Source organism: Rhinolophus sinicus, chromosome 1 (assembly GCF_057876585.1).
Source record: "Rhinolophus sinicus isolate RSI-liver-muscle chromosome 1, RSI-T2T, whole genome shotgun sequence".
Classification (NCBI taxonomy): Eukaryota; Metazoa; Chordata; class Mammalia; order Chiroptera; family Rhinolophidae; genus Rhinolophus; species Rhinolophus sinicus.
In genome coordinates, this window is record NC_142501.1 from 44,519,028 (window position 1) to 44,536,749 (window position 17,722).

The window sequence follows — 17,722 nt, forward strand, 5'->3', positions numbered from 1 at the left end:
TCCTAACAGATATGGAGACTATAAAGTATGCACAAATTTAGTTGAATTAACTACTTGCTTTCAATTATAAATTTTAAATATATTAATTACTGATTTTTTTGTTTCTACTCACTCCAAGAATAGCAGGCTTTAGTTAAGTATTTTTTTATTTGAACAGAATTGTGACTCATATATATATCATTATTATTATATATGTCATATATTATCATATGTTATTTATATATGATTATATATATAGCTTATATAATTCATACATTTATATATAGTTTTAAGGTCTTTTTCTCCATTTTTTCAACCATCATCTACAGGGGAAATATAAAAACATCTACAGTGTTTGGTTTGTTTCTACTATATTTACCTATTCTGAATATGTATCAGCTGTGTTAAAATACATTTAGTCATTGTTGAGGACTAAATAATGAATAGATAAGCATCATTGAAAAGCCTGTTATGTTTTTAGCCTCTAATTTTACTAAAAATGTCAGTGACATTTTGTGGTAATAATAAAATAGCTAACAATAAAATAGTAATAAAAATAAATGGATTAACATTTCTGTTTTATTCATGGTGAACCTGAAGTACAGGGGAAAGGAATTCGTGTCTATTCTAGGCTCTGTTACTTAATATGCATCTCACAGAGAATCAACCAAGTAGGTTAAACAGAACCCAGACTCTCAATTTCACTTTAAGTTGTATATTTACAAATCAGAATTGATACGGGCTCTTCACAATGAACAAAATAAATCATTTTCATTAAATTTCTTACCTGCACAATGTCCCTTTCAGCATATTTTCCTCTGGAAGAAACTCTTACATCATCTCCATCCAACTCAATCATTGCTTGAAAATAAAATAGAATAATTTCTCCAGTGCATTTTAGTTATACACTAAAACAATGTAGGCAATAAGGAAACCAAGATATCAGAAGTACCAATATATCATATGTAAAGGTAGAAAGCTATCAATCCCTTCATTTTCTCACTCATTTCTCCTACAAAATTTGACTGAGGGTAAGTTTTACAAATGAAGAAAGCAAGGCAAGATGTCCTGTGACCCTTTGAAAGATGAGAAGAGACAACACAGTGCAAAAGACTTTAGGTACACCTCCCCATCCTAAGGGTTCTCAACTCTGGGTTCAATGCTTACATGACTGTTTGGGCAAGTGCTACTCATCTATTCAATTTTAATTTTTCTTTCTAATTTAAAAAACGTGGTGTTAATCATCATAGAATTTCCAATAACAATCTGAACTTTATTCTCATTGAAACTACAACAAAGCTATCTGTCCATATAGCCCAATTTCTAATTTATAACATAGATTTAAAAACAAAGAGGCATTTGCTCGGTCCATATACTAATTGGATAAAGTATGATTTTTTTTTTTCTGAAGTATGATTTTTTTGTTGGTTAAGAAATTATTTCAACATTACATATATCAGCTGGTATCTGGGAATGCTGCAATCTAATGGGACAGTTCACAGTGAAACAGTAATGTTATGCTGCAATTAAGAACATTTTCCAGTGTTTATTAGGTTTTCAGTAAGAATTCTCTAAATAATTAATTACATGAGGAATGCTAATTTGTCCTTAAAGTATAATTATATTACTGATAATTCATTTTGTACACACAGGACATTCACTAGACTCCAGACAGCCACTTGCAGTTATAATGTTTGCCTCAACCCTCTAAAAATATTGCTCAGTCAGAATACAATCCTCACCTTTCCTTGCTATTTTTCTTCAGTGCTTGGATAATGCATTTGGGTTAAAATCATTGTTTTAAAATTTCCTTTTCTATACATGTTCACGAGTCAATGTCTGGGCTGAAGCATTGGTAGTACTCATAATTAATAGAGAGACATCACTCAATTTGCTTAGATATACCATATATGTCACAATTTAGTAAAATATGTATATGACCAATAATAAGGTAATTAATTTATTCAAAATACAAAAGACCTATGTTTTCTCCCCTACTTATTAGGGATGTAAATAAGAGAATGCATTATACTCAAACATTTTCAATAGTTAATTCCTCTTTTTGGTCTAGGTTTGTTTTCAAAATTTTCACATTGCTTTGAGACATAAATGTACATTGATGTTGACATGCCAGCAATAGCAGAAACTTCTCCTTTATTATGTAATTTGCTAACGAAAGAAAATGACAGTTATTTGGGCAATAACGTATTAGCGTGAGATCCTATAAAATATCTCCCACTTTTCAGCATGTCCTTTGGATTCAAAAGCTGTAGGTAGCAAGAACTGGAGAACACACTTTGAGAGCAAGGAGAAAAGAAATGGCATGTAAGTGGTGGAAGAGTAACGTTCACCGTTCAGGTTTTCAGATTATCTGGTCTAAGGAGCCTGAAGTTCTAAGCCCTGGTTTCCCACCAGTACCTCTGCTTGGAAAAAAGGTGTATTTGAGACAGACCTATACTACTTTGTAGTCATGGGAAACGCCGTGAAGTTAGAGCCCTTTCTATTTCTCTCCTCCTAAAGCGAATCAAAGCAGATGCTGCTTTAATTTGACCTTTTGCCTTTCAAGGATAAAGAAATCCTGCCTTGAGAAATCTTTCCTTTTACTGAAGGTGCATTATAGAGGAGTGAAAAAAAAAAAATCATTGGGAGAAACATGTACATAAAGTTGTAAATTGTGCTTATTCAAAAACAGAAATAAGAAACTGGAATACTCATTCATCTGAGCGTTTATTCCTATTTCCTCTACTTTCCAAGAATGGATGGCCAAGTATTATCTTTCTTGCCCAAGCAAATAATGCCCTTCTGATTAAAAATGTGTAGATGTTGGATTTAGGTGGTTAACTGATAAAATTTGCAAGTTTTATTTCAGTCTTTTCCTATGTCAGTTTATATGTGGGGCATATAAACTTACTCTGTGGTAGAGTTGGAAGTGCCCAGAGAAAGACTCTTCTGGTAGGAGAGTAGTAATTTGAATGTAAGTCAGAGATTTTTCTACATGAAACATGAGTATTCTGTCCTTTCCTTCTTAGCCATTGATGTGCTTTAAGAAGAAAGAAAAAGAAAATCCTTTCGAGATGCATCTATTGACTCTTAGTGGGATAGCCTACTTTTCTAGAACTGGCCTGGAAGATTCACTATCCTGTTTAAACTTCCATCGTGGTGAAAGCAGAAACTAGGGGCTGCAGAGCCCTAATTCCCTGTTCATATGTCCTCCACAGGAAAGTTTCATTCTAATTCCCAGGAGGGAATTCTACTGGGAAGGCAACTTCCTTCTTTGTCTACAATCGTCACTCACTTTTCCACATGGAAAAAGGAGTGATTCCTAGGATTACTAAGATTAGAAGAAACTGACCTTGAGTCTCTCTTTTTTGGAGCAGCCTTTCCTCAGGCTGAAGGCAATTTCTCCCTGTGGCACACTTAATAGGCAAGACTCTGCCCCTTTATGGAAGTAGGCCTGGAGATAAGGGTTGAGGTCATTTAATCTTGGGGGAGAAGTAGTGAGAAGTCTGACTGTGTAGAGGTTAATCCAAATTCTCCAATTCTGCATTGCTAATAATACAGTTTATATTCTGGTCTCTGTCTGTTTCCTGCATATCATTTTTTACAGTTTCCTCAGGAAATCAGAGAGGGAAATGATGAATTATCATACCTCAAAACCTTAATAAACAATTCACTGGGAACAAAATAACAAAATATATAGGTGTGGCAGTTAGATGAGGGCAGTACCCAAATAGCTGTGCCTGCTGCACTGAATGGAAATATATGACTAGAAATATACGCCAGGAATGGTCAGTGTCTCCATAATAAATATTATGTGTGGGACTATTGAAGAACAGGTGACTGAGTTCATACACTTAATGGTGGACTTCCATAATAGTCTGGGAGACCTGAGATGTACCCAATCAGAGGTGTATCCTTGAGAGGAAAAAACAAATTAGTAGCTGAAGAAGAAAGCATGAGTCATTTTAAACCTAGCAATGGGTGAAGTTTGGGAATTTCAGTTTGTCACTTATTAATGCAGATGGTCAAGTGCACAAAGCATTAAGAAGAAAGATGTATCTCAGCTTTCCTGACTCCAGTGAGGTGTCTCAAATTCATGCCTGAAGTACAATGCAAACAAGATACAAATATCCAGAGACAGAGAACATATTAGCAGAAGCAGCAGCCATCAGAGCTAAATAACTTTTGCTTTAGAAAATGGAAGATTATAAAAATGAAAAGGGTTACCAGCAAAGCATGGAACTGAAGGAAAGAATTTCCTGGGTCAACAGTATAATTTTGCCTGTAGTTCTTTACCTGAGGCTGACAGATCTATACTACGCTTATGGAGGAGGCACTGGTGGTTAAATGAGCATCATCCCAGCATGAGCTACTCATACTAAAAGTAGATACCTACATGCTTAAATTAACCTGTAACATACCAAAGGCTGTTCCAAATATTCTAAAATTATTTTCATTTCCGAAGTCCCAAGATAAAGAAATTGTCATTGTTAATATAAAAACACCTGAACCAGGTGAATGTTATGTAGACATGTTGGTGCTGTCTAGCACCGAGTTCTCTTAAAGGAATTCACCAAATGACTAAGAGCAGACCATCCTTAAAGAAGTTGACCCAGATCACTGGTTACACAGGCACCTGTCACTTAATTAGCACTCGAACAAGGCCTGAGCCCAAACAGAAAACTATCCAATAAGTCAATTCAGCATAATTATACAACGTCTCATTAAATCTAACATGGTCAATTCCATTTTCATTGTACTTTGCTCTTTCATATGCAGAATTTATATATTTATAAAGCTAATGTCTATCAACTAGCTGGGGTTGGAAAATCCATTATGCTTGTGTTAATATTTCTATTCACAACCTAATGGTTTATTAATCTAGTGCATATCCTTGAAAGTTTTTAGTGAACCCAGAGAGTATTTTGCTTTGGGAACAAAAACTCAATTTATCACTCTGTAAGTCTTGAAATGTATTATTTTGAGGTACAAACCATCGCTAATGAAATGGAAAGATACATGCTGAATTAATCCATACTAGAGAGCTAATGTTCTACTCAGAAGACAATCTTTTAATTTGTTCACCTTAATAGACTTCATCATGAGATATCTGCATTTATATCTAAATGTATGTGGACATTATATACAAATCCACATGCACACTCACATCCATATATTTTAACAAGAGTGACAGAAACTTAATATCATGATGAGTCAGAATAAATAAACTCTCATGGAATACAACTGAAATTTTATTACTCACCATCAAATTCTGCTGGTCCAACTCCTACTATAATTATTGACATTGGAAGTTTTGAAGCCTTCAAAGAGAATACACAATTAGTTCACAATTAAGAAACTGAGTTCTTAAGAAAAGAATTAAGAAGAAAGTTAACACCCTGTTTTATTTGATATTTTTTCACAGGTGTTCATTAAAATAGTTTTGAACATATTTAAAAAGAACAGAATAATATACTTGATTCCACTCTTAAGCTTTCTGAACTCTGTACATATGTTAATTCAGTGGGACATTCTTCAGAAATGACTAACTTTGGGTAGCATAAAAAATAAAAGGTATTGAACATCAGCTTTTGCTTGCTATTATCAGCCAAAGTCTACCTGAGCTGACTTTGGGTATCTTTGATCTCTTTTTTCACATTCTCTCTCCTTTGGTCTCTTTTTTCACGTTCTCTTCATATATGCTAATGAGGAAATAAAAGGTACCAAATTTGTGAAATAGTAGTGTCCTATTCTTCCTCATATATACCCAAGATTAGGAAAAGCAATTTTCATAGTAAATGAGAGACTACAAATGATAATTACAGAAAGTTATTATTAGTATGATTAATTTATATACTAAATATCCATGAGCTTGTGAGGAATACTGATTATTTGATGTTATGGCATGTTTTTCCATTATGTGTACCACTTAAATGATATCATCACTTTAGATATTTTATTGGTAAAAATGTGAGATACAACAACTGATAGAGTGAACACTATAGCAACCACATCTTCCACTATGAAGGTCATTGAATTATGAAAAATTGTTGCTCAGTATATCATGTCCTATTAGTTTAAACCTAAATTATTAAGTCCATATTTTAAATTGAACACTAATATCACTGACCAGAATATAACGGAAATCCGTATAAATTCAATCCAAGTGTGTCTAGTTAAAAAATAAACAAATAAGTGTGTGAGCCTTTCCTCCTCCTCCTTTTTACATTTGCACATGAAGGTAATGCTATTATTTATTTTTATATTTTGGAAATAATTTTGTTACAACTCACTTATCCACACCCTTAGCTTTGTCCGCATAAATTAACGGTACAAATGTATCTGCGTTGTCTGGGTAATGTGAAGAACACAATTGGTTCCAAAAGCACGGGCATTTTGTTTCACTGTCAAGTGAACAGACTCTGGTCTCAGCTGGAGTAGCACAATGCTGTCATTTAGCGAGCCCAAGAGTGAATGACCCCTACTTACGTTAACTATAGACTCCTTAGTTTGAGCCATATCTGAGATCACACCATCTGTCACAATCAGGAGCACAAAATACTGGGAACCATCCTTTACAGAGGAAGCATATCTGAAAGGGAACAAAAAAGGTAAAGAAAACCACCGAAAATAAAAGTTCCTCTCTACGTGATGACTGCTAAGTATCATTTGGAATAGTCAACAGACTTTTTAATCTCCAGAAAATATTGAAACATACGTTAGGAGCCTATACCATGCAAACTCTCAAACACAACATTTTCCTGAAAGAGCACACTAGAAGAACAGCAACATCACTGTAATGCTGGGACAGAGTAATGCCTGGGTGTCTTAGAAAAGTCATTTCATTAATAAAAGGTGAGCTGGATGAGAGGATGTTTAGTGGAATGGATATAACTTTTGAAAAGAAACGTCCTGGCTAAGCAACACATTACGTGTATGAATCAGTAAATTACTTGAGCTAGCTGAACTCTATTTTCTTACCTTTAAAATCAAGATAACACACTTTTGTATAGAGCAACTGTATGTATGGTACTCAATGTATAATACAGTTCTGTAAGTATAAGCAATGATCATAAATGCTTCTTGTTTTGGAACTAGACAGAGGCGATGGTTACACAACATTGCGAAAGTCACTGAACTGTACACTTTAAAAACAACCACTTTAAAATGGTTACTTTTACGTTATGTGAATTTCATCTGAATAAAAAAATGCAACAGAAAAGCTTGTGACACATCCATAGTTCAAGTTCCTAAGACATGTTAAATTGATAAAAGATGTGTGGGGACAGAGCCCCAGAGAGTGGTTTCCAGGCTCTAGGCCTCACCTGGAGGAGTGTTAGCTCGGGTGCTGAATGACCATCAACTGTGATTGGTTGGCCATCAGCTTTAACTGGTTAGCCAACTGGCTACTGATGTAACTGCAGGGCTGCGTTGATTGGTTGGTTGGTTGGCAGGCAGAGAAGTGAATGGTGGACTGTGGATCATGTGGCTACTACTGCTGTGTCTTGCTAGGCCACCAGTGAGAATATAGTGGTATGACTCCCCTATCTATGGCTCCATGGGTGTTCCTTGGCCTAGCCATACCCTGCGTTCTTATGTGGGGAGCGGGACCAGAGGCCCTGCAGGCCGCCCCGCACAACAAGGTGGAAAGGAGAACTATATCCAAAAAAGACAAAATTAGGTTATATAATAACATTTCTAGTACTTGAAGAAGTTTCTCAAAATTCTTGCCAAATAATACTCAGTAATTTAGAGGGGAATTTTATGAATATGTTATATTTTGTTATATCTCTTTTTTCCATCATGATGTATATTCTGGGTGTCTAGATTTTATTATCAACAAGTATAACTTTTATGATCTCTAGTATATAACTAGTATTCAGGTCATATCTAGGAATGAGCAAGAACATAAGGAATTAAGTTTGAACAGGTCAGGGACAGACCAATAACAATATATCAGGGCAAAACTTATTTCTTGGAGAGCAGGATTAACAACCATTTGTGAACAAGAAAAATATTTACAACTTTGCAATAGACTATAGAAATTAATAATTGCTCATGCTACTAATAAAATGACTGGTAATTTTATAGGTTGATAAAGACACTATAGTATGTGGTCTGTTCACACTCTGTAAAGATAGTGTTCAATTGGTTCCACAACTTATAGTGAAAAATACTCCCACAATATTGAACAGTTGATCTTGGACATTAAGCATTTTGTATTAATTTGATGGTAACACAATCAATAGAAAACAATCCAAAGCAGATATAAGCCTCTTCTATTTTACACTTAATTTTTTCTTAAGAAAAGAAGTTGGATAATCTCCCTCAGGAACTCATTTTAAAATTTTTAACTACCCATTATTTTTTAAAAAGTATCACTTAGTATCTTTGCTTCAGAAACATAGGGTTTTATATTTCATGTGATTAATGGAAGGCTATAAATAGTAGTGAGAAGAGCTCCTATGAGTACAACAGCATGGCTTTTATGCTTTTATTGCCACAGGATGCTCTTAAAATGGAAAATGTCTACCAAATTAAAAAACAATATGGAAAGTTGAGTATTGTGCAGTCTTATAAATACAACTTCAAGTGGCTTAATGGACTGATTCATTCATTTCCTTCCTTCCTTCCTTCCTTCCTTCCTTCCTTCCTTCCTTCCTTCCTTCCTTCCTTCCTTCCTTCCTTCCTTTTACTTTTTATTTCTGTTTCAGTGCTTCTGGTTACCCATGGAGAAAAGCTCAGTTGTTAGTATGTCTTTTTTCTCCCAGCTTTATTAAGGTATAATTGGTATACAGAAAACTGCACATAGTTAATGGATACAATTTGATAAGTTTCAACAAATGCCTACACTTGTGTTACCATCAAAACAATCAAGGTAATAAATATATCCATAACCTCCAAAAGTTTCTTTGTATTTGTGTGTGTGTGTGCAGAACATTTTAAATGAAATCTACCCTCTTAACAAATTTTAAGTGCACAATACTTTATTCTTAACTATAGGCACTATGTTGTACAGCAGATCTCCAGAATTTACTCATCTTGTACATATGCAACTTTATATGAACAACTACTCTCTGGAACCCTTTTCCCCAACCCCTGATAATTACCATTCCATTGCCTACTTCTACATGTTTGACTATTTTAGATGCTCATCTAAGAGGAATCATGCAGTATTTGCCTTTCTATGACTGACTTATTTCCCATAGCATGATATCTTCTGGTCCACCCATGTTGTTGCAAATGGTAGGATTTCTTTCTTTTTTTAGGGCTGAATAATATCTCATTGTATGTATGCACCATCTTTTATTTACCCCTTCATTTGTTGATGGATATTTGGGTTGTTACCATATCTTTTCTGTTGTGAATAATGCTGCAGATATCTCTTCAAGATCCTGATTTCAATTGTTTTAGATATATATACTCAGAAGTGGGATTGCTGATATCATGTTTCCCTGAAAATAAGACCTAGCCAGACAATCAGCTCTAAAGCATCTTTTGGAGCAAAAATTAATATAAGACATGGTCTTATATTATATTATGTTAGATAAGGCCTGGTCTTATTTTACTGTAAGACGCATTAGAGCTGATTGTCCGGCTAGGCTTTATTTTCGGGGACACACAGTAGCTCTAGTTTTAGTTTTTGAGGAATCTATATTGTTTTTCATAGTGGCTGAACCAATTTACATTGCTACCAAGAGTGCACAAGGGTTCCACTTTCTCCACATCCCCACTAACACTTATCTTTTGACTTTTTGATAATAGCCACCCTAACAAGTGAGAGATGATAGCTCATTGTGGTTTTGATTTGCATTTTCCTGATTAGTAATGTTGAGCATCTCTGTGTATACCTGTTCGTCATCTGTATGTCTTCTTTGGAGAAATGTCTGTGCAAGTCCTTTGTCCATTTTTAAATTTGGGTTGTCCTTTGCTATTGAGCTGTAGGAGTTACTTATATATTTAGGAAATTAACACCTCATCAGCTGTAGGGTTCATAAATATTTCCTTGCATTTCGTAAGTTGCTTTTTCATTTTGTTGTTTTCTTTTACTGTGTGGAAACAATTTAGTTTGCTGTAGTCTCACTCATCTATTTATATTGCATGCTTGTGTTTTTGGTGTCGAACTTGATAAAGTATTGCTAAGACCAACGTTAAGAAGCTTTAACTCTATTTTCTTATTAAAGTTTCAGTTTCAGGTGTTAGTTTTAAGTCTTTAACCTATTTTGAGTTAATTTTTGTGAGTGGTTGTAAGATACAGATCAATTTCACTCTTTTGCATGTGGATATCCAGTTTTCCCAGGGCCATTTATTGAAGAATTTACCCCTTTTCCATGGTATATTCTTGCTATCCTTGTCAAAGGTCAATTGACTGTACATGAGAAGTTTTTCTCTGAGCTATTTTCTCTCGCATTGATCTATATGTTTACTTTTTATGTCAGTACCTTGCTGTTTTGATTGCTGTAGCTTTGTAATAAATTTTAAACATCAAGCAGTGTTATGCCTCAAGCTTTGTTCTTGCTTAAGATTGCTTTGGCTATTCGGGATCTTTTGTGATTTCATATAAATTTTAGGATTGTTTTTCCTATTTCTGCAAAAAAAAAAAAAAATTGCCATTGGGATGTAGATAAGTATTTTATTGAATCTGTAGAATACTTTGCATAGTATGGACATTTCAACAATATTAATTCTTGCAATACATGAAGACAGGATGTCTTTTCATTTATTTGTTTCTGCTTTAATTTCTCTCATTGTTGTTTTATAGTTTTCAGTGTAAAAGTCTTTTGCCTTCTTGTTTAAGTTTATTCCTAAGTATGTTTTTGTTTTTGGTGTTATTGTAAATGAGATTATTTTCTTTTCTGATAGTTTGTTGTTAGTTTCCATTTATTTGTGAGTATTCCTGATTTCCTTTTATTTTTGATTAGTAGTTTTTTTGTTTTGTTTTGCTTTGTTTTGTTTTTATTGTGGTCAGAAGAGATATATGGGAATGATTTCAAGCTTCTTAAATTTGTTAAGACTTATTTTGTGACCTAGCATGTGATTTAACCTAGAGAATATGCCATGTGTGTTTGAAAAGAGAATGTGTATTCTCCTGCTGTTGAGTGGAATATTCTGTAATGTCTGTTAGGCCCATCTGGTCTAGAGTGTTGCTTAATTTTGCTGTTTCCTTATTGATTTTCTGGATGATCTATCTATTGTGAAAGTAAGGTATCGAAGTTTTCTAATATTGTACTGCAGTCTATTTCTCACTTCAGATATGTCAGTTTTTGCTTACATAAATTAGGTGCTTTGATTTTAGGTGCATACATATTTATACTTATATCTTTCTGTGAATTGATCCTTTAAAATTTTTTTATTATTTTTAATAAGTTGTATTTATTTAAAGTATACATGAATATATATGTATTTATTTAAAGTATACATGAATATATAAAGTATACATGAATATATAAAGTATACATGAATATATATATATTTAGGAAATATATTCATATATTCATATATAGGGTGCCAAAAATGTATACATATTTTAATAAAGGAAAACTGTATTAAAATTGTAATAATATATACCGATAACAAAAGGTAAATACAAGTCCCTTTTGACTTCTGAAATTACATGAGGTGCTCAAAGTGGTTACCATCAGCATCCAGACACTTTTAATTACAGCAAACTACTGTTTGAGCAACGTTGACCAAAGAGTCCACTTGTATACATTTTTTTGGCATATATATATGCTTATTGCAGTCAAGCTTATTAACATATCATCTCACATAGTTACTGTAGTTTGTGTGTGTGTGTAATTAGTGAACCTGAAATTTACTCTTAGCAAATTTCCATATTCAGTATAATATTAACCACAGTAATCATACAATACATTAGCTCTCTAGACTTATTCATCCTACATAAAATAACTTTGTACCCTTTGACCAATATCTCCCCATTTCCCCTTCTTCCACCCTTGGTAACCAACATTCTACTCTCTGCTTCTATGTATTCGACTTTTAAAAATTCCACATATAATTGAGATCATGCAGTTTTTTTCTTTTTGTGTCATTTCACCTAGCATAACATTCTCCAGATTCATCCATGTTGTTGCAGGTGCTCCTTTTTTTAAGGCTGAATTTTATATATATATATATATATATATATAAAATAAATATCTGATGAGGTGTTATCAAATAATGTGGTGTTTAAATTTAAAAAAAATAATTATAGTAAAAGACACATTGCCATTAATCCCCCTCAAAATACTCTCCCTCCCTTCAAACACACTTATCCCATCATTCTTGCCACTTTCTGAAGCAGTTCTGGAAGTCCTTTTTCATGAATGTCTTTAGTTGTGATGTTGTGGCTGCCTTGATATCCTAAACCTATTCAAAATGTTTACCTTTCATGGACATTTTGACTTGGAGAAGAGCCAGAAGTCACACATCGCCAGATCTAGTGAATAAGGTGGATGAAGGCACATGGTAATATTTTATTTGACAGAAATTGCTGTACCAGAAGTGATCTGTGACACAAAACCTTTCATTGTGATCACAAAATATGGTGAATGCTGCTGCCAAGTGCCAGCCAACGGAAAGGCAGGGATCTTCAATATGCGAAGTGGTGCAAGGAACCTTGGCAACAGTGTGCGACAATTTTCAACTTGTTTGATGCAATCAGTCGGGTGTGAGCTACGGTTGAAAGAAGGTGTGTTTTAAAGTGTGCTGTAAATCATCCTCCCTCATGACAATGCTCCACGTAACACATCACTTCTGGTATATGGCAGTTTCTGTCAAATAAAAACATGCCAGTGTGTCCTCATCCATCTTATTCACCAAATCTGACACTGTGTGACTTCTGGCTCTTCCCCAAAGTCAAAATGATTCTGGATGGAGGCAGCGACAACAGCACAGCTGAAGACATTCAGGAAAGAGGACTTCCAGAACTGCTTCAGAGAGTGGCAAGAACGATAAGTGTGTTCAAAGTAAGGGGGAAGATTTTGAGGGAGATTAATGGTAATGTGTTTTTTACTGTAATATTTTTTTTTTATTTAAACACTCACCGTATTGTTTAATCATACCTTGCATGCGTGTACACGCACGCACACAGACACACACACACACACAATCACATAAGTTGACCTTTTTATTATGTAATGACCTTCTTTGTTTCTTGTGACAGTTTTTGACTTAAATTCTATTTTATCTGATATAAATATAGACACCCCTGCCTGCTCTCTTTTGGTTAACATTTGCCTGGAATAGCTTTTTATCCCTTCATTTTCAGCTTATGTTGGTCCTTAAATCTAAGTTTAGTGTCTTATAGACAGCATATAGTTGGATCTTGTATTTTTAACCATTCAGCCACTATATATCTTTTGATTGGTGCATTTAACTCATTTGCATTTTGGTTTTCTTTTGAGTCACAAAAGACGTGGAGAATATAGTCATATTACCAAGAGAGTTAGGGCTAGAGTGTGAAGCACATATAGTAAACTAGGAATTTCTCTGAATTTGTTGTTTTATCTTAAAGTTCATAGAAATTTGCATTTTACTTTATAATAAATATGTGCTTATTTTAATGCTTTATATTTCTTAACTGAAGAAAATTAATGCTGTACAAAGATATATGAGTTTATGTGTGGCTCTCACTATTGCTTAGATACACTGCTTTGAAAATAAATTCCCCTCTACATAAGAACTATTCAATTCATTTTAGTCTTTATCATCATCAGCACCATAAATCAATCATTTTAAACTACTCATTGTTCTTCTGGTATTTACTCTACACATTCACATACCGTTTCACTTTGCTAGTTAATCTAAATTTCAAACAAAATCATATTTTATACTAAAAGTATTATGTATTCATGATAAAGTAATTTAAATGCTACAGAAATGTAGAAAGTAGAAAGTTAGATGCTGATCACATCCTAATCTTCAAAAAGGTAGCACTGATATACAGACTTACAGATTCAAATTATATTTTAAATGTATTAAATAAGCCTGCTTCTTAAAGGAACCTAATGATGAAGCCTTTTATAAATTGCATAATAAAATTCTTATTATTGAAAGCCCACAGTCTTTTTACCTATATAGGCAATCTGTAAGTTATATTTTAATATTACTCTGACAAATCTGAAAGACAGGTTAGCTTTCTCAGGGTTTTGGTGCTCAAAAAACACATTTCTTTGGAGTCTTTGTGAAATAGGTTTCTGGGATTGTTTTTTAGAAACTCATAAATGGTTGGCTCAGATTTGTGGAATATTCTTTCCGCTCATTAGTTCACAGGACTAGAGAGGGCAACAAAACAATTAACTGACTCAGAATGTTTAAGTAGTTTAATTTTGACATACGCAATGAATTAAATCTTCTTGCTATATAAAGGGATACGTTTAAACAGTTCAATACAAAGTAACACAGCAATGTTTATGTTACTAAGTTGTTTTCCAAACTACTTTTGGCAGTATAATGAAGTGACCAACTGTGTCCACATAACAGGTTGTTTTGTTGCACTTTCTTTTGTGTGTCTTTACCTCTGTAGCAGAGATGAAAAGGTTTAAGTATGCAAGGCATTATTACATAGTAATCTGAAATCAGATTATTTTGTTTGGAATTTTAGCTCCACCGCAAATGGCCACTCTACATATCTACTTTGTAATAGTAAATTGCGAATAACACACTCTTGTCACCTCTTAGAGTTACGAAGATTAAAATAAATAATCTACATTATAGCACTAAACATGTTGCCTGAGATAGATTATGAGCTCAATAATGACTGTTATTTTGATTTTATTATTATTGATCACACAGATGAAAGAAATACAACACATTCTTTAGATTAATTTGAAAATTAGTTATGGACATTCCAAAATAAAGAAATGTTATATCCTGAAAAGTGAAAATTAACTTTAGCTGATTATCTGGATCCTGATCTTTCTCAGTATCAGAAAAAAAAAAAAAGAAAAAAATTGGCCAATAATTAGAAATTGATAGATCCCTCTAAAAACTAGAATGTGACAGCCTCAAAACCAGTAATTGGTTAGACACAGGAAAAAAAAAGGACTATCAGTTGGGAAACAGTGAATATTATTTAAGTCAAGCAAAAAAAAAATAGTGACATTTTCATGATAGACTGAAAAGATAATTGATATTTTCATTGGTATATTTGTTTATTTGTGAAGTAATAAATTGGTCAAATATACCAACAAATGTATTACAGATAATTTTAAATTATTGAGGTATGAAAATAAACCTTTGGAAAAAATGACCTAAACAGGAATGTGAAAATAGTAATTGCCATATCCAAGAGGAAACTGAGATCAATCAAGGGATGAGTAAACCTCCATTTTAGTCAAATGACGTATCTACAAACATATGATTTCCTTAACATTTTTCTTCCTACTGTTATTAATTAATGAGGTTTAAATATAGTGCTATAGACATTAAATATATTATTACGCTCATATACAGCAGGAACTAGAAGTATTTCTTTGATTTTAAATTTGTTTTCAATTTACAACATAATGGTAATACATTTCTTTTGGTAGATGTGATGGTTAGTCTAATGTGTCAAGTTGTCTAGGTTATAAGATCCAGTTATTTAGTTAAACCCCAATCAAGGTATTACTATGAAGGTACTTTGTCGATGTGGTTAACATCTACAATCAGATGACTTTAAGGAAACAAAATTCCTTGATAATGTGGGTGGGCCTCACCTAATCAACTGACGGACGTAACAAAAACTAGTTTCCTGGAGAAAAAAGAATTCTGACTCAAGACTGCAACAATATCAAACCCTGCCTGAGTTTATAAACTGCCAGCTTGCACTATAAATTTATGACTTGCCAGCACCTACCACTGCATAAGCCAATCCTTTAAAATCAATCTCTTTATCTATATATCTATCTATACATGTAGATCCTATTGGTTCCATTTCCCCTGTGAACCCTGACTGATATAGCAAATATCAGTCACAATCATATTTCCCACAGGTCATTAAGATTGACTAAGGATTATCAGTAGTTTCCTATTATAGCCTTATTTATTAAAATATACTCATAATGTATGGCATACAGAAAATTCAATTAAAGAGGTATGGATTTCTCAGTATAAAGTATTGTGAGGTTAAATCTCATTTCCTCTCTTCAATTTGGAAAAGATCTATATGTAACAATGGAGTAGGATCAAATTAGTGAGTGCTGTGAGAGCTATATATGGAATGACATCACAGACCAGAAGTAGCAATTCTCTATGACTGAATTGTAGTACATTTGGGAGAGCATGGAGGAAAAATGATGTTGGATGGGCGAATGGTAGTTGGAGATTGGAAGTTCTTGAATACTAAAGTGTTTGAACTTAAATTTGTGACAAGGCATCAATAGCTGTTGAGTAGGATTTTTTTTTTTACATTATTTGAAATGCTCTTCCCTGGACAACTCTGTGAAACAAGGACGGAGAAGGCAGAAAATTAGAGGCAGGGGATTGGAAAGCCCCAGAATAGCAAAAATAACCTTCAAGTTTTGCAAACTTGATGCCTTGAGTCTTGACTATTTCACTGTGTTGTTATCTCATTATTAGTAGCTCAAAAGTCAATAGTCTTATGACATAGATTTTAGTTCTAGAAATAAGCATGCACTTAAAATTATTATTTTTCAAAAAGAGTAAGAGTTAGCATTTATCAAGATGCTTATAGAAAGGTATTATAAATAACTATGTTTTTACCAATAAACTCACTTTTTGAAAGGGAACAAAAATCAAGCAAATAAGAAAGTATGGAAAAAATATTTGCTTTTGACTTTCCAAAAAACAATTTTTAATGACAACTATTGTAACACACACATAATTTATTTATTAGACATTTGGTGAGTACTTACCTCCTGTATGATAGGCATGGTGAAGTACAGTTGAAATACATTTAAGAGTGACAAATGTACAAACATCTTAGAAATAAGTAGTAACTTGTCTTTTACTTGATAATTTTGGGTCAGACAGAAATTGTCTGAATAAAAACTTAAAAATAAAACAAAACTCTCAAAGATAAAAGAGAAAGACATTTCTTATATAGAGTCATAATAAGAAATGCTAGATATATGAAACTTCAAATTGTATTGGAAGGAAGAAATGATTCCCCAAAAGCAATATCTTACTGGGTTTCTTATTTTCTCTCATTAAAAAACCACAATAAGAAATTATTACATCCCGGATTATTTTCAAAGATCCTGAAAATCTTAGCTGGCGACTATCCCTATATTTGAGAATTTTTAAAATGCTGGAAAAAATATAAAAAATGGTAACAGAACCATGTGGAGCCTGTAGTTTTAAATGGTATACAGAAATGCACCTAGAAATTGTTTATCTAAAAGTCTAACTTTTAAAGTAGACATATACCAGGACAAAAATACAAAATTAATTGGTAAGCACTGATGAGAATATCTATAATAACCAGCATGAGTTCACACAAAATAAGTCCTATCATTTTCCTCTTATCTTTGTATAGAAAACAGTGATCTACTGTATGGTAGTATGTGAAAGTGAGCGTTGACTATAATTTATTGTGCATTAATATTTTTTTGATTGTGCTTTATTTGACAGCTATCAAAAACACAAGGAAAATAGAGTGCAGATAACATTACTTATATAGGCTAATACAATAAGCTAGGCTATGTTTTTCAAATTACAGGTAATGAACCACTAGTAGATTTTGAAATCAATTTTGTGGGTTAAGACTTGCATTAAAAAAAAAATAGGAAAGAATAAG

At 33.2% G+C, this 17,722-nt stretch overlaps 1 protein-coding gene across 1 annotated transcript in view; it reads right to left on the minus strand.

The window, feature by feature from the left end:
• CPNE8 (copine 8) overlaps positions 1 to 17,722 on the minus strand; it is a 176,718-nt gene that overhangs the window by 9,143 nt on the left and 149,853 nt on the right. Inside the window, exons 17-19 of the mRNA XM_074325840.2 lie at positions 6,469 to 6,571; positions 5,243 to 5,300; positions 767 to 840 (exon numbers count right to left, since the gene is read on the minus strand). Of these exons, the coding sequence (XP_074181941.1) occupies positions 767 to 840; positions 5,243 to 5,300; positions 6,469 to 6,571 (235 nt within the window). The remainder of the gene's footprint in view (positions 1 to 766; positions 841 to 5,242; positions 5,301 to 6,468; positions 6,572 to 17,722) is intronic.